This window comes from Neofelis nebulosa, chromosome 3 (genome assembly GCF_028018385.1).
Source record: "Neofelis nebulosa isolate mNeoNeb1 chromosome 3, mNeoNeb1.pri, whole genome shotgun sequence".
In the NCBI taxonomy this organism is placed as follows: domain Eukaryota; kingdom Metazoa; phylum Chordata; class Mammalia; order Carnivora; family Felidae; genus Neofelis; species Neofelis nebulosa.
In genome coordinates this window covers 56,235,702-56,258,041 of record NC_080784.1, presented here as the reverse complement: position 1 = coordinate 56,258,041, position 22,340 = coordinate 56,235,702, and the positions used below count along the sequence as shown (strand labels likewise).

The window sequence follows — 22,340 nt, the reverse complement described above, 5'->3', positions numbered from 1 at the left end:
ACCCTCCCCTTCCCGCCCCTTCCCCTCCCCCCACCAGCCCGGTCTGGGTTCTTGGGCGCTTATTGTTTTAATGAAATTTTTGGTTGTTGTTGTTTTTGGTCCTGGAAATGTGATTTTAGCAGCGGGTAACGTGTCCTCACTCCTCCCGGGCTCCCTCGGAGGGTTTTCAGAGAGGTCTCAGTGCATCCATTTTCTCAGATCCTCTCCTTCTTTCAGGGGAAGGATCTGGGGCCCTGCGGGCGCCTCGGCGCGCGAAGGCGGCGGCTCGGGTTCTCGGCGGGGTCCGCGCAGTGGCCGAGGGAGCTCCTGGGTGGCGGCGGCGGCGGCGGTTCTCCTGGGCTGGACGCCGTGAGGGGAGGAAGCGGATTTTCCCAGCAAGATCTCCATGTACAGCTACATCTTTAGGGCTGCTCGGGTTAATATATGTCGTCAGAGGCTCCTCACGCCAATCCCGGGGCGGCGGGGGCGGTGCCTCTCGCTCTCCGCAATAAAACTTTTTGATGTTCTCGTTGCTAATTGTCGAAGTCCTCTTCCAGGATTGGCTGCCCCTTCATAACCATAAGATAATTAAAACGAGGGGGGGGCAGGGTTAAAAAAACTTTTTTATCAGCTAGAGGTTAATGCAAGTGTTTAACAGATGCTGTCCTATTAAATTATCCCGCCCCCCCCCCCCCCAAGTCTCAAATATTGAAGAATCTCAAACCAGGTATAGTATCACTCTGCTTTCTTTTCTGGTTAAAAACAAACAAAAAAAGGTGGAGGGGACGCAGGTATTTCTTTTGGAGGTGTTTTTGTAGGTAACCGAGGCAAGAAAACCAGCAGGCAGCCGCGTGCTATTTTTGCGCGGGGGCCGAGCGCAGAGGTGGCGGGCGGCGGGGTCCCTGCAAAGGGGCGGTTGGGGGCCGGCGCTGTCTTCTCGCCGAGGCGCGCAGCGGGCGCGGCGCGGAAAGGCTGCGCCTCCGACCTGGGCGCAGGCTGGGAGTCTGGGAGTGCCCGCCTCGAGGTCTCCTTACTTACCCACCACCGTACGTGGCCAGGGCCGTCTGAGGTGGCTTCTGTTATCGTGGCTGCTTTTGAGGATCATGGTTAAGACCACCGGACGGACGGTCAAGCCGGTTGTAAATACCCGTCTTTCCATGTTCTTCAGGGACACCGGCCCCAGCGACGACCTTGGACGATTTCAACGCGCAGGCACCTCGATCCCCCGAATTCGTGGTGTGGCCGGTATCACTGTTCCCCTGGTTTAACTAGCCTGTTTGGTAAGTAACTGAATATTTTTTACAGCGTGTTCAGAGCTTATTTTCCAGTTTTTATGAACAAACATATAAATATATCTCTGCATTCCTGACTCTCCCATAAAAGCGGGCATCTGTGGAAAGCAGGTTTAGTTATCGGAGGGGAACCATTAAACAGCAGTTTAAGAGGCAGAGCGGGAGGACGGCTCGTGGATGTTTAGACTGCTGGCCTTAGTGATCTTGAACGCATTATAACGGAAAATGGATCTCCATTTGTAAGTCAGCGGGCTGCGCGGGGCACCAGGGCCGCGGCGCCCGCGTGGCGTGAGCATCTTGAGGAAGCTGGAGAGAGGCTGGGGCGGGGATGGACAGGGGCAGGAGCTGAAACATCCTCAGGACTTGGTTGGGAGTCGCAAAGGGAGCCGGCTATGCAGATCAGGATTCGACCCGAAGGAGTTTGGTGTGGAAAAGGGTGTCAACCAGGACCCCACGCGGCCGTAAATTAGAGGAAGCCCAAGGCAGGGTGCACAGAAGCGTGGGCCGGCCAGGGCGGCCTGGGACTCGCCACTGGGCCTGGCTGGGGTCACCCAGGGGAGACCTTTAACTCCACCTTGGATATCATACTTTGGAAGCAGGCAGAGTCAGGCCCCAGGCCGCCAAGGGAGCCCCACCCCACAAAGGGAGCCCCACCCCAAGGACTCGGAAAGGACAGTCCATTCCTTTCCCGCTGGGCGCTTTCGGCGGAGTCCGCGGTTGGGGATGGAAAGCGAGGTCAGTGCTAATGGCGGGAGGGGTGGTGGGGGCGCCCACCTCCTGTGCTGCGGGGGGGATGCAGGGCCGGCTCCCTCAGCCTTTGCAGCCCTGGGCAGCAGCGTGGAAGAAACACTGTTTAGATATTTCCGTGGCTGGGCGTTAGGACAGGGGAAGATCCTCGGAGAGGGGCTAGGAAACCCAGTGTGGGAGTGAAGTGTCCGTTCGGGGCCCTTTCCCTCCCCTCCGCAAGGGGTCAATTTCCCTGGATGCCCCCAGCATAGCATTTTAAGGCAGAGAGCAGGGGGTGGGGAGAAGCTGAAATCAGATTTGTTGGTAAAGTGCCACTTGGGCATGGATCAAAATAGCGAGCTAGAAGCTCTCGACCCCCCAACTTGGATGGGTCTGAGATTTTAGCACAAGCAGGGTGTTTTAAAGACCTTGTTCTTCAAGGAAAGAATATAGGTAGTGTGATGGGGTTCTGTTTACATTTTCACCAGGGAGGCAAACCCTGAATGTGTAAATACTGGTAGTTCAATCCTCTGACATGTGATACTTTTTTTTTTTTTTTAAGTCTGTTTATAAGAACACATCGAGGCCCTGGAAGCAGGTAGACAAAGTATGATGGTGGCACCCAGGTTAGCAACAGATAACTGCTCAGGGAAAGAAGTTGGCAGGCTGCTTTCAGACCCAGAGGGAGTTTTGGGAACTGAAAGGAAGAACGGCTGAGTTGGGGACTGGGATGCTCTGTCCATCAGAGGTGAGTGGCCTCAGTGTCGAAGCCATCAGAATTGGCCACTTTCAGCCTTCTCATGCTCTTTTAATTGAAACCAAAAATGGGCAAATCTCCTCATGGCCCCAGATATCACGGCAAGTGATAAAAGAGATGGAGAACACGGGACAGAAAAGAAAAAAAAAAAAGTCGTAAAAGATGCTAATCTGAGCATCAGCCCTCACTGACAGTGTCATTATCAGTTAATTAATGCTGTGCAACAGTCTGGGGCTTCATGTAGCTCAGAGAGCCAGACCCAGAGACTACATACAGCCTCAGAAAGGCAATTTGGAGGCAGGGGACAAATGGGTGAACTCCAGCGTCCTTAACTGTAGTTATTAACTCGCAGAGACCAGACTGGCTGAGGGCCATTCTCAATTCACAACCAAATGAGTCCCCTTTTTTTCTCATAGAGTCCTCTTTTGTACCTTTTGCTGCGGGTCTAGTGGGGTGCTGGGTTAGTCTGCTGCTTTGGAAAGCTGTGAGGCAGATCCACCTCAAGTTTGCCCCCTCCCCCCCCATCCCCCAGTTTAGACGATTAGACAGTCTTTGCTTTCTGGTGGTAGTGGGGGAGGGGGGAGAGTGATGGAGGAGAACAGTGGGAAAAGAAAGGGAGGAGGGTGAATTTCCCAGCTGAGATGTCAGCCAGGGACTGCACTAATGTGCACGCTGCTGAGCTGTCCCCCTAAGGGCACAAGTTCCGAGTACTCAAAGGGCGCTAGCATCTGAGGTGATGCAGGCTGTTGGCCACCCTGGGTGCCCGCAGGAGGAATCCTGGTGAGGGTGTACTAACTTGCCTCTCCTTTTCTGAGGCCATGGGCTGAGTTGCAACCAGTCTTACCCAAGTGGGCAGCCCCCGTTTGGAGACATGCTGTGATTCCGTGTCCAGTCTCCACTGTAGCTCATGCTGTATGTACCCTTGTACCGGGCGATACGTCCGCCTCCAGCTAAGCAGACAGAACCGGGTTCAACAATTTGTTTTGCGCCCATGTCTCTTGGCTCTTTCCTTTCACTCCCACCCCTTCCTCTGGAAAAGACTCAAAGAGCCTGGGAGAAGCTGAGAACTAACTCCCTTGCAAACGTTTTGGTCTTGTGAGATATTCTTTTTAAAATCAATCTGCTTTAAACTAAATATTTTTTTTTTTAAACTTCAGTCTGTTTTTAGGGAAAATACAGATCTCTCGGAGGTATTTATTATTACAAAGGCAAGGGCAGTTTGTATCTTATGTTTTGCTCATGAGAACTCAAAATAAACTGGACCTGAAAAGAACCAGGCCAGAGGGCCATAAACACACATTTTATGTTTACGGGAATTATGGCTCAATTCCCTTCATCGTTTTTCAAATCTCGTTTTACCTTATTTTCCTGACCAACATAGTTGGAGTGATGGGGCATTCCTTTAAATATCTATAACGCTCTTACATAAGGTGAACCCCAGAAAGTGCCGAGAACTCCAGAAAGAACACCAGACCCAGAAGGTGGCAGAAAAAGAAATGTGTTCTCGGGGAAGTAACCTCAGCCTCACCTGTTCCAAGGAAGTTGTTTCTTATGACACCCTGATGGCTTTGCATTTTGTCTGAATTAGGGTGGGATTGAGTCATTTTATAAGCTAGCCACTTGGTCTTGGAACCTTCAGGACATGAAGAATAAGGCATACTGTCTGAGTGGCGGCAAAGGATCTCCCAACTCGGGTTCCATCGTCCCTCCCTTTCTGGTTTGCCTTTTGGGAAATGGTTGTCTACAGACATGGCAAGTGACAGTGACTCCAGAAATGTGGTGGTGCTCAGAGGATACTACTACAATGCAGGATCACGTTTGATTGGACTCTTATATCTGTTTCACAAGAAGTTGCCCATGGCTCTTATGAGATTTTATTTGTTCTGAGCACTTTCTTTTTGCATTTTGGGGTGGGGTGGGGTATTTGGGGAGTGATTCCTCTCCTCTCTTCTTTCCAATCCAGAGCAGATCTGTGGAGATGGGGGGGGGGAGGGGCTGATTCAGCTGCAATGACTGTGGAGGGGCTGATTGCTTACGACTCCTTCAGTCCAGTGTTTTTGTTTTTGTTTTTGTTTTCAGTCCAGTTTTGATTAGGAAACATTTAAGTCAGTGGAGAAAATGGGACTTGTTTGGTGCCTCCCCTCCATTTAGCCTTTCTTTCATATTCCCTTCTTCCCTCCCAGCCCTTTCCTCTTTCTCTCTCTCCCTCCTTCCCTCCTCCTCTCTACTCGCCCCCCCCCCCCCCACTTCAAATTTGCCTTTGAGCAGTGCTTGGATTTCTGAGGTTTCTGATCCCTTCAGGTCATTGAACCTGAAACTGGTGAAGAATAAGATACTGGCTTCTCCTTTAGTCCTTTAAGAAAAATAAGTATTTTTGTAAAACACTGAGATATAATTGACAAATAACTCTGTGTAAGTTTAAGACGTACAATGTGCAAGAAAAATGTCACTGTCCAGTCTTACAGGTAGCGGGAATTTGCATTTTCTTCAAATGGTCCCTGACAGGATCTTCATATTAACTGGCAGATGGGCTGCTGCTGTGGGAGGTTTTCACTGATACCTGGCCAGTTATCCAAGTTAAAATACTTATTCCAACAAAAGGGAACAAAAGAGAATACACCTGAAAGGGCCTCCCTAGAGGCAGCAAGATGTGTATATAGGAGGTGCTATTGATGTTGTTATAAGAGGTAAGGTAGATCTGATCATTGCTGCTTTCTAGTAAAGCATAGATAGTTTAGAGCACCAGTGGTGTGAGAAAATACATGCCACAGGATTTCTCCTAACTACTTTGTTTCAAGCAAATTACATACACACTGGCAATATTTTCTTCCAAGCTAGAAAGAAAGCACTCCACATTCAGATGACGAGGAAGCAATTGTAATTTTGCATCCACGGTCTATGGGAAAATAAGCAGTCGTTAACTTCAACTAGTCTGCAAGAGGGTTCAGAATGAAATACAAAAGCGAATGGCAACTTAAAATGTGGAGTTTTGGACAAGCCATTTAAGCGAGGGAAAGTTTTGTTTGTGACTGGAGGCCCCATGCATTCCCAGTTGTAACCTCGGTGTAGCGAGAATTCTTAGGAAGTCCTGTTCGGAAGCTTCCTTTGCGAATTCATGTCGTTTTTTTGTTTGTTTTGTTTTGTTTTTAGCCCTGGCAGTTTCTTCCAACCCTTTTCTACTTTATTCTAGGGCCTTTGCTTCTAGACAAGGGACTTGAGCCAGGATGGCTAGGTTTCAGGTTAACAAAAAGAAACCCTTTTATTGTCAATATTAATGGCAAACCTCGATTTTTACAAGGTTTAGGTTTAGCGGCACGAGCAGATCAAAAGCAGCTTGGCTCGATTTCTCAATATTCTCCGGAGCTTAGACAATTAGCTGCAATTTTGCGTCGAACGAAACAACACAAAAATGTTAGTTACCAAAATGTTAAAGTTAGTCTTTCGGCAAGGATTTTACCTGTGCACAACGTGTCAGAAGCTAATAAATTCGTCCACTGAACCTGAGTTGAGTTTTGAAGGAAACGCCTTTAACAAAATGTGTGAGCACACTGTCTTCATTTGCAATGCCACGGAGACCTGTTTCAGCTGTGTGCATTCCACACTTGCCTTTCTGGCTGGGTAAGGATCCGGCAGACTGAGGTCTCTCTGGTAATTTGGGTACACCGAGTCTCCAGTTAATGATAGATAATCAGCCTTTGGGTCATTCGGTCATTCTCTTATTACAAACCCCTCCTGCTCTCTCTGATCTCCTTTCAAACTAAATTTCACACAAACAAATAAAGCAAGACAGGGACAAGTTCCTTAAAAAAAAAAAAAAAGAAGAGGGAGAAATATTAGAAACTCCTGATACAGAACTCTAAACAAGGAAAGGCAAGCTAAAAGAGGATAGGAAAGAACATCTTATCAAAATGAACATGCTGTGTACAAAACATTAGAAGAGAAGGCTCTGGTTTCTGTTAAAGTGACAGAAAATTAAAATAAAAATAATTGCAGGCAGAGAAGTTATAATATAAACAGAGAAGGCAGGATGCTTGCTGGAAATGCGCAGCACGAGGAGGCTAATTTGTTGTTACAGATTATATATCTGCACCGTGATAGGAGAGGCACTACTTTGTTCTATTTTCCAGAAAAGAATGGCTTTCTTCTTAGTACTTGTGTGAGTGCTCACTTAAGTTAACACAGGCCAAAACCTCGAGGAACAAAAAATGGAATTGCATTCTGCTTGCGAAGCATCCAACTTCAAAAGGAGGAATTGGTTGCATACAAAAAAAAAGCATTCCATTCAAAACACATTTAGAGGGTTCACTAAATTGGTATGACTGATGCTTTTTTGTTTTGCTGACAGAAGGTGCAGATCGTTCTCGGGGAAGTCCAACCGAAACCAGCCCTCCCCTGCCCTCTGGAGTCTTCGTTTTCCAGCCTACATCTGCTTGAGACTCCAGAAAGAGACTTCAGATTGGCCAAGGTACATCTCTGACCAGATCCCTCTAGGAAAAGCTCAGGAATGTGTGACTCTAATTGTTCAGAACTCTGGTGAGAGTGTCCCTAGTGCCATTTTGCTGCCCCTGTCTTTGACAATCCCTTTTGGCCCAAGTCGAGGTCTCCGGAAGGGTCAAGGTCTAGCTGCTGGTGTCAAGCCCAAGCCCCAGGTTTTCAATCCTAGGAGAGGTTGGAACTTTGGCTCAGGGCTTGAACAACTCACAGTTCTCCAAGTTAGAGGGGCAGTCCTGAAACAGCAGCAGGTGGTGAAATTGTGACTCTGAGATTGTCCCGGACTAAAGTCTGGCATTCCTTGACTTGCTAGCATAGCTATCAAACAATCCATGTCTGTCCCATTTTAAAGAATCCACACTTCACTTTGTTTCTTCTATGCCCAGTTTAAAAGCCACCTCCTCCAGGAAGCTTTTCCAGGTATTGCTTTCCCTCTCTCTACTCCCCCACATTAAGTCCCCTCTCTGGTGCACCCCCCTCACATATTCTCCGGTAGACTCCAGTGACTGTGGGTTCCTTGAGAGTCCAGTCAATGCATTGGGCCCAGCCTGGGATTTAACGGCTTGTGTCAAAGGGATGACTTGGAGACAGTGGGTGAATTCTGCGTATCCCAGTTGCAAGTGGATTGCTTTTCTTTGTTTTGAAAGCGACCAGAGCTAGGAGGTGGACCTTAGGGAACGGACCTTCATCTCCAGACTCTCTCAGGAGAACCAGGGAAGTCTTCCTCAGGATAGATCCCACTTGCAGTGGGTCTGAGCCATCAGCGTCAGCGCCGAGAGTGAAAAACCCAGCCCCAGCCCGGGCCTCCCCGGGTAACCCCTCTCGACAACTTGAGCGCCAGAGTCAGAGCTGGACAGGGCGGACTCTCGGGCACCCAAATACTGGCTGCGTGATCTCGAACCAGATCATCCGTCTCTCTAACCCTTAGTTTCTTCATCTGAACAATGGGTTAATGACACCGTCCTTGAGGGTGTGTAGGGAAGATTAGATGAGATCAAGATGCACTGGAGAGCGAGACGCCTGACACACAGGCTGCGCTCAATAATTACTTATGTACTGTCTCTTCCTGCCTCTTCAGCTTCCTCCCTTCCCTTCCAGCCTCCTCAAGACCTAGCCCGACGGCGACGGGCCAGGTGGCGTCGGAGGTCACCGCTTGCCTGCATGCCCCGAGCCAAGAGCAACCGCGGTTCCGCGGGGATCGCAAGGGCCTCAGGCCTCGCAGGACCGTGGGCGCTGGAGAGTGAGATGTGGGGCTGCGGTCGCCACCCGGGAATGTTGGGGGACAAGGGGCGCTGCTCCGGATTTAGGCCGCCGGCCCTCCAGCCCTGCCTTGGCTGTTGGGCCGCCTCCTTCACCTTGGTTAAGTTCTCCTTTTGCTCCCCATTCCCGCTCGGGGTGCCCGCCACCAAGGAGGCCGGTTCGCCGCAGCTTAGGCCAGGGGAGGTCACTGCTCTGGGGCGGATGGACCCCCAGCTTCCCCCAGCTCGTCTCCGAGGACTTTTCGCCGGAGGCGGGCAGGAAGGGGTTAAGAGCACCCCTTCCCCCCTCCCCCCCCTCCCCCGCGGCCAATCCAGAGCCCTGGACTGCGGGCGAAGGCCGCCGCTTCCCTCCTGAGGTCTCATTAGGGAAACCCTCACCGCTATTTTCAACATTTCCTCAATCAAGTGCCTTTAAATAGAGCTGCACAAACAAATTGGCGGCAAAAGCGTAGATCTTGTCACGATTGAGACCAATCCAATATTTCAGCCTTGTTTGCTTTGCAATTACGGCTTGGCTTGTGGCTGCGGTGCCACCGGGGCAAATCTGCAGCCGCCCGCTTTCTCCTCGGCACCCTCGGCGGGCGGAGGAAGCGACCCGCAGCGCCGCCGGAGGGAGGGGGGTGGCGCTGGAGGAGGTGGCTCGAAGGCGAGGGGCGGGCGGCGGAGCCTTCCCGAAGCCCGCGTGCGAAGGGCGCGGGCCCTGGGAAGGAGGCTGGACTTCTCAGGTTCCTGGCCGAGCCCCTGCGATACATACAGTAACAATAAAACGTGCGGTACGCCTGCCGAAACCAGTGTCGTGTCCTTATCCGGCTCCTTCCCCCCCTGTTCCCTTGCCCCTCACTTCCGTCTCCACTGCTTCTTTCTTCGGTATTTGTTAGCGGTTACCGGTTTCCCCTTCTTTCTTGCTGTTAAACTGCAACATGATTTGTTATGTTTTCCATAGCTGCTTACTCTTGTTTGACTTCTTGTGCAAAGGCACTTTAAATCTGCTGCAGGAAGAGCAAAGCTCCAAATGGTTTGGATGGACTCCTGCAGGCGCCTGGCTGCCCCCCTGCCCTCCCCCTCCTCCCTCCCCCCCTTCACCCCCCTTCCCCCCCTCAGTTCTTGCGGGATGGCTCTGGTGTAAATGTGCCGCTGGGTGCGTTCGGTCACCGCGCCGCCCAGCAGAGTTTGTATCAGCAGAACAGTAGTTAACTCAAATCAGGTCCTAAGCCTTGTATTTCACAGACAATTAAATCTTGGCTGCTGTTGAACAAAATTGTAATATTTACTCTGCTCTGTACTGAGGAGCACTTTTAAAGTCAAAAACAAATACATTTCAAAGAGAAAATATGATAATAAATCTCTTTTTATGGATTTTCCCTGCATAAGTGGAAACAACGTGATTTAAATTCCGACGCCTTCACCCTCCTCTCAGGCACAGCTGAGGTTGTACAGATACTGTCTTTTAACACACAGTCTTCAGGTCTGGGGGGCGGCACCTGCATTTGTGACATTCAATTTCGTTTCCGAGGTTTCACACCCCACCCTAACCCACATAGGCAAATGCAACGAGGATTATGGAATAATTAGGTCTGGGAGGTGAAGCCCATTTTCACACTGATTCCAGAGAGGTGCACATGACTTGGGTCATTATTTTATGACTTCATATTACCTTATAAATGACTACCCATTTTCCTCTCCTGTTGGCTTCTGAAGGAGGTGGGAGAGTTGAGGCAGAGAAATATTTTTAGGGGACTCTGGGGTACACGTTAAAATATGCTTCTTTATTATTATGTCAAAATGCGTAAGGTATGGACCTACATTTGTTTGCTGGTGGGCATAAAATAAATTCATGGCTATTCAAGTTAATCAGCAATCACTTTAAAGCTTTACTTTTTTTAGGTTTATAATCCCACCTAGATTGTAGCTTCATTCTTCAGGATCACCCTCCTATGGTAACATTTTTCATTTTCAGTTTTATTTAAAGCAAACCTCAGAAATAATGGTTTCATAAAGTTGTGCAATGTCAAAGCCACACAATAATATTTCAAGTTCATATGTCATGCACGCCCGTGTATCTCTCTCAAGAAATAGGAAGCAGTAGCTAGAAAGGGTACCATTTCATGAGAATTCTGTCTTCACCAAAAACAAAAAACAAAAAACAAAAAACCCCAAAAAACCCCCAAAACTGGTCTGGCATATTATCCAATGCACAAATTATAATATTACTTTCATGTGTGTTAATCTGTTTAGTATTAAAACTGCTATGTCTTAACCATTAACATGTTTTACCACACTGCTTTCAAATGGGTGATCTCAGATAATTATGAAGATTTTGATGTTAATCCCATGTTAAGTGAACAACCATGAAAATAACCTTAAAGCATTATTATTCTAATATAAACGCCAACAAACACAATTATAGAGGGAACATGATTACTTTTTATCTGGCATTATCCTATAAGGATATGGCTACATTCATTTCTCTTTAAATCAGAGCAGTTTTCAATTACTTTTTAATACAATTTTTTCAACACTGCATTTCACAGTATCTATAAACCACAACAACTTTGTGCTGACAGATACATATTTTTTCAACATTGTTATTCATTAGCTTCTTTGAAAACTCACTAAAATAGAATAATATACAAAAAAAATCAAAATATAGAGAACAATTATTAGGTTCTACATATTTATTTAGGTAAGCCAATGTTATTAAAATTGAAAACATGTGCCCGGCATATAAATGTTTCTTTAAGAATTCTTTTTTTGGATGCACAGTTATTATTTTTTAAACCAACTCAGATTTTCAAGTACTGAATTTTCGCTCTAAACAGGCATTGCATTGTTTTAGACAGTAGCTCCTGGAAGCTACTGTCTTAGTATTTTAGACTTCCAAACAACAATTGGAATTGGATAAATGCTTTCAGCTGGGAGCACTTTCTTAATACCTTTGTAGGTAATAGGATTCCCTATTTGTGTGGGGTGACAAATGGACAGTGGGATGGACAGACTGCCTACCCGTTGTGGAATCTACCAGAAAATGAAGTGAAGTTTTTGAGTTCATTTGTGGTCCATCTAAAAGAAATTCTGCTAAAATGCGAAATCAGGAAAATCGAGTGAGTGCTTTTTCTAAGTACTTTTATGAATGACGGCTTGAAAAGGGGAATGAAAAATATAAAAGGGAATGCAGAAACATAAAATCTGGAAAAGATAATTTCCTTAGACAGGATCTGGCTCTTTTTCTATAAACAGGAGGGTGATGAATCGGATCCATATAATGAAATAGATTGTTCTTGTTTTCTTCAACTGGGTGATTTTTAGAGTAGACTTTTCACCGGATGAAGAAGCCCAATTAAGGAGATATATGTAGATTTTTGTATATGGGAAAACGCTAGCTTCCATGATTTTTAAATATTGCTTTAAAATATAAAGACCTTTAATCCACTGTACCATTGTTCTTTCTTAAAGAATACATGTCTAAAAGCAGCGAATTTTTTCAAACTGGTATTAAACTGGAATAATGAAGTATATCCATGAGATGATTTTCATAAGCTCCCAAGTTGCTGAGAAAAAAACTGAAAAACAATTTTTTTTTCAGGAACAAACCAGGGGACTTTCTTATTATTCTGGGATAAATAGAGCAAGAAACTGCCTCCTTACATTCCTAGGAATTATTTTCGTTTTTCCAAACATTGTTCAGTTCTATGCATTTTTTTTTTTTACTATTCAAGTAAAGATGATATTAACAAAATTACAGAATCTGATAGAGTGACTATTTTTGCTTTAATACAAATATAAATTATATATGGGCTGTTTAAGTGCTTAGTTGTTTGAATGCTGAATTTTTCTTTTTTCAGATAGAGTGATACTTAATGAAGTGTTTATAACGATAAATATGATGGCTCGTCAAAGGTAAAACAGTCATGAGACCAAAGTAGTATTTGAATCCGTGGGGTGTGAGCTGCACTTTGTAAATTTTAGTGCCTTTAAATCATGACTTAAGTTGTTTTTTTTTTTTTTTTTTTTAAGTTTATTTTGTTTGTTTGCTTTTTAGAGAGACAGAGACAGAGGCAGAATCCCAAGCAGGCTCTGTGTTGTCAATGTGGAGCCTGACACAGGGCTCCAATTCATGAACTATGAGATCATGACCTGAGTTGAAATCAAGAGTCAGGTGCTTAACCGACTGAGTCACCCTGATTCCCTGTGACCTAGGTATTTGTAATGAGGATATCCTGAAGGGAACGTCAGGAGTCCTCAAGGTACACAGGCAGGAGCACACAATCATATAGAGAAACTTGCCTTCAGAATAACATTCCCAGCCTGCTCCCTTACCCCCCAACCCCCTGCCCTGTCATGTTTCTACTTGCTATATTTTACTAAAAGTCACAGAATTTTAAGGGTTGCTGTAGATCAGTGGGCTTTTCTCTCCTTAAATACTTTAATATCATATGATATTAATATAACTACGTTAATGATTGAAAAGCTCACTCAGCTGTTCCTGTTTTTTGTCCTGTTCTTCACTCTCTGAACCCGTGGAAACAACTGGTTTACGCACTGAATTTTTCTCATTGCCTTGAATAATAGTTTTAGCTTATAATCTCAGATACATATGAGTAAATAGTAAGCCATATACCTTTTATTATATTATTGTTTATGCCCTGTGTCATGTTAGAAAGAATCTAAAGCCATATTTTCAAGAATTGGAAAGATACATTTTTAAAAAAGTCTGGCAAAGTAATCCCTGTAAATCTAATCGTAACTAATTTTGATGTTTATTACAAGATCAATGATGTGTTCTGGCGAATATTCGATCCCAAGATGGAGCAAAATCACATTTAAAATGAGACAAATTTTTAAAATGAATTTTGAGTAAATTGTTAATAAATCATCATAATAATACATGGAAATTAAGCTATTATTATGCATGGAAAGCTGCATAACATGGTGATTAAGAGCAAGTCTCCGGGAGTCCCGAGGCGGTTTTGAATCCTGACTACAATATGTTTCAGCGTGTGATCTTGGGAAAATAGCTATTCTCTGCTTCAGTTACCACATCTACAGAAGGTGGATAATGACTGTAGACTGTTACAGCGTCATGATGAACATGTGGTGAGATGACTCCCACGAGGCTCTTAGTTGAAGGTCTGGCATAGAGTAAATGCTTAATAAACACTAGCTCTTTTTGGCGTAGCTCTACAACACTGAAAAGTGGCATGCCACAGGTACCTTTCTGAGTTGACAGCTCACAGATTTCACGGGGATTTGTATGGGAAGCCTACATTGGCTTGCAGACCTCGATGTCGACAGGGTAAAGGCAATGACTTCTGTCTGTCTTCAGAAGTTCTAGAAAGGTATGGCGAGATGGTCCCAGGGATAGCAATGGCCAGACTGGAAATCTAGCTTATTGCCATCTTGGCCATGTGTAGTGTGGTCAGCGGGTGCCTGACACAAAGGTCTAAACTGAGGAAAATGACACAGGAAGGAAATGAAATACTCTAGGCCCAATGGTCTCCCCATTGTTTTAATTGAGCACTCTAACAGTAAAACATTTAAGTACATATTTATTTGCAAATTATGTATCTGCACTACTCTACTGATATATACATTATAAACCCACTCAAAAAGTGAACTAAAAATGGGCAAGATGCAGAATTGAACAATAGGTTTAAATATTTGCAGGTGAGATAAATTCAGTATCATCAGGGGAGATAAATTTAGTATCATTGGCAGTAGATGCAAATCCATGTTATAAGTGGTCTTGGTCATTGGAAAATGCTTTGATTGACTTAATGGTTGATTTGTTTTGTTATTGTTTCTGCCTTGTTTTGTGGCTGATTAAAGCTCTTCTAGTGTCTGTTCTACCACTTTCTTGATGGTTTATGTCCGTATTTGAATTATCTTTAATCCGAAGTCCATTGTAGGGCTCTTTTTCTTCAAGTTGTTTTTAGTTATTTAGAGAGAGCATGCACACACACAAGAGAGCAGGGGAGAGGCAGAGAGAAGAGAGGGAGAGAGAGAGAGAGAGAGAGAGAGAGAGAGAGAGAGAGAGAATCCCAAGCAGGCTCAACATTGCCAGTGTGGAGCCCAATGCGGGACTTGAACTCACGAACCATGAGATCACGACTTGATCCGAAACCAAGAGTTGGAGGCTTAAATGACTGAGCCACCTAGGCACCCCTGTAGGGCTTTAAAAAAAAACAAAACAACTTCTGTCCATTTGGTGAAGATGAGTTTGGTTAAAACTAGAGTATGTAATCTGCGTCCACCTAACTGAGCCATTTAAGCCATAACACATCTCGGTCTATGTGAGCTTGTGTGGAGGCCACTATAAACTCCTCCACAGTAGAGATCTCCTCCTTCCCTAAGGATACCACGTGCGCCTCAGGAATATATTGTCCAGGACCAAGTGAAGGTGTTGGTGAACTCACTTCTAATTGTTTCCATAAAAACATACATAAAGAGAATTTCTAATATGGTCTTGCGCCCCATTCTTATGGTTTCTGGCATTTCTCTCCTTTGAGGTTCTACAGCAGAATGAATGAGACCCTTAGGTGCCCTGGACTTTGTTCTCGACAAACAGGGTCTGATTCTGTCCATTCTGAAGATAGAAGAGATGAACCGTCGGTGGCATTGACTGGAGAGGTGAAATAATTGTCCCAAGTTCACACAGTTTGTAGGCAGCAGAGCTGTGTTTGAACTTGTTTTCTGCAAGCAATATCATGCTGTTTCTGTCCCATCGTCTTAACTGACTTTGGAATTGTATTCATATTTGTCTGAGCTGAAGGGAGATGGAGGTACAAAACTGGACAGACGCAATGGTTCTAAGTGGTGCTGGGAAGGGATGAAGAGGAAGCAGATACGCTGGGATATATAAGGATCAAATGGAGTAAGGTAAAAAAAGGACTTCGCATTTATTGAGCACTTATTTTCCCCTGTGCTCGTTACACACGCTATTCCTTTAAAACAGTTCTTTACCTCAAGGGATAGGTTTTACATACAAGGAAATGAAAGTTCAGAGGTGTTAAGTAATTTGTCTAAAGCGCACAGGTTTTAAATTGTAGGGTTCAAACCAAAGACAGTGGCCATTAAAAATACATATTTTCAGTATCTAGGCAATGTTGACATAACAACGTATATTAAATTTGAAAGCCTCGTGAACTGTTTTTATCCCAAATTGGCTTTCTGTCTTTGGCTAAAAATCAACCGTGACAGCACCAAACGCTGGCGAAGATGCAGGGAAACTGATCACAAAGACGCTGCTGGTGGGAATGTAAAATGGCACAGCCAGTCTGGGAGAGAGTTTGGCAGTTTCTTCAAAAGTAAATGTGCAGCTATCATGTGATTCAGCAATTGACCCCTGAACATTTATCCCAGATTGATGAAGACTTCAGTTCGCAGAGAAACCTGTACGTGAGAGCTTACGGCAGCTTGTTCATGACAGCCCCAAACTGAGAACAACTCAGAGGTCCTTCAAGGGATAAACAAACTTAACCATTCCGTTAACCATGAAGCATGTAGGGCTCATCGTGGTACATCCATACCATGGAATACTATTCAGCAACAAAAAAGGAATAACTTATTGGTAAGGGCAACAACCCAAATGAATCTCTAGAGAATTACACCAGGTTAAAAAGAAAAAAAAAGGTCACCACAAAAGGTTATACCCTGTACGGTTCCATTTCCATAACATTCTTGAAATGACCAAGTTTTAGAAATGGAGAAAAGATTAATGGTTTACTAGAGGTTAAGCAGCAATGGGAGTCACAGGAAGTGGGTGCAGCTACAGAAGGGCAACAAGAGGGATCCTTGTGGTTATGCAAATGTTCTGTATCTTAGCCGTATTAATGTCGATATCCTGGTTGTGATATTTTACTATAATTTTGCATGTTACCATAGGGAGAAGCTGGGTAAAGGGAGCAAGGGGTCTCTATTATTTGTTACAACTGCATGAGAATCTATAATTACCTCAAAATAAAAAGCTTAATAAGAAAGTCGGCTGACCTTCAGTGGCTTCCAGAACTGACCTGAAAATAGGGGAAAGTTGGGATTGAGAATGGGAGTTGTGAACTTTAAGAATTATTTTCAGTGCACCGCTCAAACTGGGTCTGAATTTTTTCCTTCTGATCTTTATTATGGATTATCATGCAATTCTTACTGCTATTTTGGGGAAGAAAAAAAATGTCACCTCTTCATCGTAGGACTTCTAGTTTGCAAACCATTGTTATTTTTTTTAGTCCATCAGCTCTCTCACTTACAGAGTAGATGATGAAACTAGATGGGCTCCCGGCTGGCTCAGTCAGAACAGCATGGACCTCTTGGTCTCCTGGTCATGAGTTTGAGCCCCAGGTTGGGTGTAGACATTACTTAAAATAAAATAAAACAAAATAAAATAAAATAAAACAAAATAAAACAAAATAAAATAAAATAAAATAAACTTAAGAAGATGAAACTAGGTTACATTGGTTCTTATTGTCACATCTATTCTTAAAGTCACAGAAGAGTATTTATTTATTTTTATCCTTCTTTTCTCTTTGTCCTTTTAAACTTATTTTTTCTCTTTTCCCCCGTATTCCATTTGAACTCATATTTCCCGATACTGTACTATTTAATCAAAAAAATCCAATAAGTGCACATGTTGTAGATGGAATTAGTGATGTCATTCTTAAGATGCAGAATATAAAGATATATTGATTCTCCACACAGTACTGCGTACGTGCAGTAGGCTTGGATGTTCTGATTTTTGGAGAGGTGTAGTGGAAATTCTATGTGTAAATAAAAAAACGATGATTTGTTGAGAAGATAAAGGCACAGTCACAGGACCCTCTGCAAACACCTGCCAGTGCCAGAGAGTGACTTAGTCATCACAGAGGAGATACTGTCACTGCAAATAGGGCTTCCATCGTGAGAATTTCAGGACATATTCTGAGGAAGGGTTAAATAAATCAGGGGACTTGCTGACAGCAAGTGGTATCTTTGAGTGGCTGATTTGTAACACAGCATCAGAGAATTGAAATGAGTCCCAGGTGGTCTTTGGGAGCTGAAAAAAGTCCCAATGAATTGGCCAACGTCAGCCCAGGATTCATTTCAACATCACTGAGCAGTCTCTAAGTGACGGTTTATCAAATACCACCCTCAGAGAAGATTATGCTAAATACAATGGTGGAACTAACATATGTTAATCCGGGGAACATTAATTATAGTTCACTTAAATGACTTCTCTCATTGCAGCATTAGAAGACCCTCGAACTGCCCTTTTATAATATATTCAGTTCTATCACTGTTACTACAACACACACATCTTTTCCAAGGAACTTAAAGCTCATTGAATTCTGTTTTCTTTTTTTAACATTTATTTATTTTTGAGAGAGAGAGACAGAGCACGGGCCGGGGAGGGGCAGAGAGAAGGAGACACAGAATCCAAAGCAGGCTCCAGGCTCTGAGCTGTTAGCACAGAGCTGGATGCGGGGCTCAAAGCTACCGACTGGGAGAGCATGACCTGAACCCAAGTTGAATGCCTAATCAACTGAGTCATCCAGGAGCCCCTAAAGTGCATTTCTTTCTTTTTAAAATTTTTTTTTTATTTTTAATGTTTATTTTTGGGAGAGAGAGAGATCGCGAGTGAGGGAGGGACAGAGAGAGAGGGAGACACAGAATCCAAAGCAGGCTCCAGGCTCTGAGCATCAGCACGGAGCCCAATGGGGACTTGAGCTCATGAACGCGAGATCATGACCTGAGCCCAAGTCAGCCGCTTAACCGACTGAGCCACCCAGGCGCCCCTAAGTGCATTAAATTCTTAAATTTAATTCTTAAATTTTTCAGTCACACTGAAAAAGATTTTTTTATTCTAAAGATGTATTTAATCCCTTATTCTCTTATAATACTGTATAATACAATTTATTCAAGAATGCCGTAGTTGGATGCTAAAATGAAGTCTTTCAACTCAACCAGTTTGTAGTGGAATGAAAGATGTCAAAAAAGACAATTGAGGGACACCTGGGTGGCTCAGTTGGTTAAGCATCCGACTTGGCTCAGGTCATGATCTCCTGAGCTCCATGATCTCCTGATCTTCATGAGTTTGAGCCCTGCCTTGGGCTCTGTACTGACAGCTCAGAGCCTAGAGCCTGCTTCAGATTCTGTGTCTCCCTCTTTCTCTGCCTCTCCCCCCACCTCTGAAAAATAAACTATAAAAAAAAGGTGATTGTCAGGAGACTATAGATGCTGGAGAAGATGTGGAGAAATGGGAACCCTCTTGCACTGTTGGTGGGAATGCAAATTGGTGCAGCCGCTCTGGAAAACAGTGTGGAGGTTCCTCAAAAAATTAAAAATAGACCTACCCTATGATCCAGCAATAGCACTGCTAGGAATTGACCCAAGGGATACAGGAGTGCTGATGCACAGGGGCACTTGTACCCCAATGTTTATAGCAGCACTCTCAACAATAGCCAAATTATGGAAAGAGCCTAAATGTCCATCAACTGAGGAATGGAAGAAGAAATTGTGGTTTATATACACAATGGAGTACTACGTGGCAATGAGAAAGAACGAAATATGGCCCTTTGTAGCAACGTGGATGGAACTGGAGAGTGTGATGCTAAGTGAAATAAGCCATACAGAGAAAGACAGATACCATATGTTTTCCCTCTTATGTGGATCCTGAGAAACTTAACAGAAACCCATGGGGGAGGGGGAGGAAAAAAAAGGTTAGAGAGGGAGGGAGCCAAACCATAAGAGAGTCTTAAAAACTGAGAATAAACTGAGGGTTGATGGGGGGTAGGAAGGAAGGGAGGGTGGGTGATGGGTACTGAGGAGGGCACCTGTTGGGATGAGCGCTGGGTGTTGTATGGAGACCAATGTGACAATAAATTTCATATTAAAAAAAAAAGGTGATTGATACTACACAGCCTGAAAAAAAAATTGCAGCCCACATAGACATTTCCAGCTGCTTACCAGGAGGAAGTGCCAGGGGATACAGGGGCCCTGCGAAACAGGTGAAAGCCAGAGGACAAAAAGTCCTCATCCCACATCTATATAAGAGACTGTAGCATGACTGGTCCACCTCAATTTATAGTTTTCCCAGACCAAATAGACAAAGGAAACACAAACAACAAACAGTCAAAATCCCCAAACCAACAATAATACAACAAAAACTTTCATATGAGCCAAAACAGAAATTTGGCTTTTATGAGGTTGATTCGAGGTCAAGGAAAGAATGATCAACTTTTGAGAGGAAGAAAGAGATCATCAAAGCCAGGGGAAGCTCAAAGTGGGGTTTAATAGCAGCTATCGTATTGCTCCCAATCCTTGACCATTTCTGATGCAGCTGTTTTGGTTTAAGATGTTCCCATTCCTGTTCCACTAACACGGCCTTCCACAGTGACCCGAGTGCACACACCCAGGCACTCGGGCCTTTCTAGATAACCGTAAACCCCTCAGAGAATTACTGCAGGGGCAGTGTAAATGGAACCGATGGAATCCAATATAGCATGTAGCTGAATCACTGTCTGAGGTTAAACCCAGTGAACAGCTAGCAATATTGGGAGTCTCCTCATACCTGTCAAAGTTGCACTGATGGCATTTTGTGAAAATTATGCACATGTGGGGAAGTGATTTTTTATGTTTAATATCAGCAGACTTTGGGTTAGTTACTTGGATGCAACTTTATTTATTTATTTTTTTAATTATTAAGGACAAGAGTGGTGATAAGCTTCTTACTCTGGAGAATATTTCTAAATGTTATAAGACATTAGGCCTTTTGGAGAATTCGTTTTACTGGGTGGTGGACCTTGTCTTCTCATTTGCAAAAGGAAGATGATTTATTACAGGGTGAATGTTTGCACAGAGCAGTGAGCACCTCTAGGAGAGTGTGGAATCCTAGAAGTTAGTCAAGGTCTTGTTCTGCCCCACCTCAGGAATTAGAGGTTGGGGGTGCCTGACTTGCTCAGTCGGTAGAACATGGGACTCGAGCTCAGGGTTGTGAGTTCCAGCCCCACGTTGGGCATACGGATCATATAAAAAAAAAAAGGAATTAGAGGTTGGAATAATAATTGTAATGACATTGTATGTCAGGCCCTTTTCTTTTTTTTTCTTTCAAGATTTTATTTAAGTTCAAGTTAGTTAACATATAGTGTAGTATTGGTTTCAGGAGTAGAATTTAGTGATTCATCACTTACATATAACACCAGTGCTCATCAGAGCAAATGCCCTCCTTTTTGTTTTTAATGTTTATTTATTTATTTATTTATTTATTTATTTTTATTTTATTTTATTTTTTATTTTATTTTTTGGGACAGAGAGAGACAGAGCATGAACGGGGGAGGAACAGAGAGAGAGGGAGACACAGAATCGGAAACAGGCTCCAGGCTCTGAGCCATCAGCCCAGAGCCTGACGCGGGGCTCGAACTCTCGGACCGTGAGATCGTGACCTGGCTGAAGTCGGACGCTTAACCGACTGCGCCACCCAGGCGCCCCTGTTTATTTATTTTTGATAGGGGGAGGGGCAGAGAGAGGGAGACAGAGGATCACAAGTGGGCTCTGTGCTGACAGCAGAGAGCCCAATGTGGGGCCCGAACCCATGAACTACGAGACCATGACCTGAGCTGAAGTCGAGTGCTTAACTGACTGAGTCACCCAAGTGCCCCAGAACAAGTGCCCTCCTTAATGTCTATCACCCAGTTAGCCCATCCCCCCACCACCTCCCCTTCAGCAACCTTCAGTTTGTTCTCTATAGTTAAGTTTCTAATGGTTTGCCTCCCTCTCTGTTTTTATCTTATTTTATTTTTCCTTCCCTTTCCCTATGTTCATCTGTTTCGTCTATTGAATTCCAGATATGATTGAAATCATATGGTACTTGTCTTTCTCTAACTGACTTATTTCTCTTAGCATAATACACTGTAGTTCCATCCGCATCATTGCAAATGGCAAGATTTCCTTCTTTTTGATGGCTGAGTAATATTCCATTGTATATCTATATACCACATCTTCTTTATCCAGTCACCAGTCAATTGACATTGGTTTCTTTCCATAATTTGGTTATTGTTGATAGTTGTCAGGCCCTATCATTATTATTTTTTTTAAGTTTATTTATTTTGACAGAGAGAGAAGGAGAGAACAAGGTGGGGCGGGAGGGACAGAGATGGAGAGAGACAGAATCCCAACACTCTGTGTTGAGGCCAATGAGGGGTTCAATCTCATGATTGTGACCTCATGACCTGAGATGAAATCAAGAGTTGGATGCTTAACTGACTGAGCTACCCAGGTGCCCCTGACAGGCCCCTTGTTAAGTGCATTTCCCATATTAACTCATTCATTTTTTACAGGTACTATGATACAATTGACCCTATTTTACAGATGAAAAACCGAGACCACATAGAAGTTACTAGGGTCACACAGCTACTGAGTAACAGGAAGGAATGAAACTCATGCAGACTGGCTTTTGATTGCATTCTCTTATCCACTCTCATTTGTTCACTTGCCACTCACTAATTGAACATCTAGTATACCACAGGCATTGGGTTTTATGTATGCAATACTTTAGTGAATCCAGATGGATGTTTGTACTCTTTGAGTGTATAGCCTATTGGGCGTGAAGCTAATGACTTACTATATAAAGTACTTGATGTTATGAGAAGGTATTAGTCAATATTTATATGGCACATTGAGGGGCACCTGGGTGGCTCAGTTGGTTAAGCGGCCGACTTCGGCTCAGGTCATGATCTCGTGGTCCGTGAGTTCGAGCCCCGCGTCGGGCTCTGTGCTGACAGCTCAGAGCCTGGAGCCTGTTTCGGATTCTGTGTCTCCCTCTCTCTGACCCTTCCCCGTTCATGCTCTGTCTTTCTCTGTCTCAAAAATAAA

The 22,340-nt window shown here is 44.2% G+C and overlaps 1 protein-coding gene across 8 annotated transcripts; it reads left to right on the top strand.

Moving 5' to 3' along the window:
* The first annotated feature begins 36 nt into the window (after positions 1 to 36).
* LOC131506848 (uncharacterized) lies at positions 37 to 9,295 on the top strand. Of its 8 annotated transcripts, none has more exons than XR_009259179.1 (4): positions 37 to 387; positions 1,148 to 1,259; positions 7,100 to 7,219; positions 8,324 to 9,295. XR_009259179.1 is itself a non-coding variant. In XM_058720884.1 (3 exons), exons 1-3 carry the CDS (start codon positions 1,995 to 1,997, stop codon positions 8,857 to 8,859), a joined length of 648 nt encoding a protein of 215 aa, XP_058576867.1. In that variant the 5' UTR covers positions 1,629 to 1,994; the 3' UTR covers positions 8,860 to 9,295. The 8 variants fall into 8 exon arrangements, 2 of the variants coding, with proteins under 2 accessions (XP_058576867.1, XP_058576868.1); XR_009259176.1 differs by lacking the exon at positions 37 to 387 and adding an exon at positions 591 to 706; XR_009259177.1 differs by lacking the exon at positions 37 to 387 and adding an exon at positions 712 to 797.
* Positions 9,296 to 22,340: the final 13,045 nt, after the last annotated feature.

Coding starts and splice junctions, on each gene's coding strand:
- LOC131506848 (XM_058720884.1), top strand. Junction 7,220..8,343: donor GAGACTTCAGATTGGCCAAG/GTACATCTCTGA, acceptor CTTCCCTTCCAG/CCTCCTCAAGACCTAGCCCG.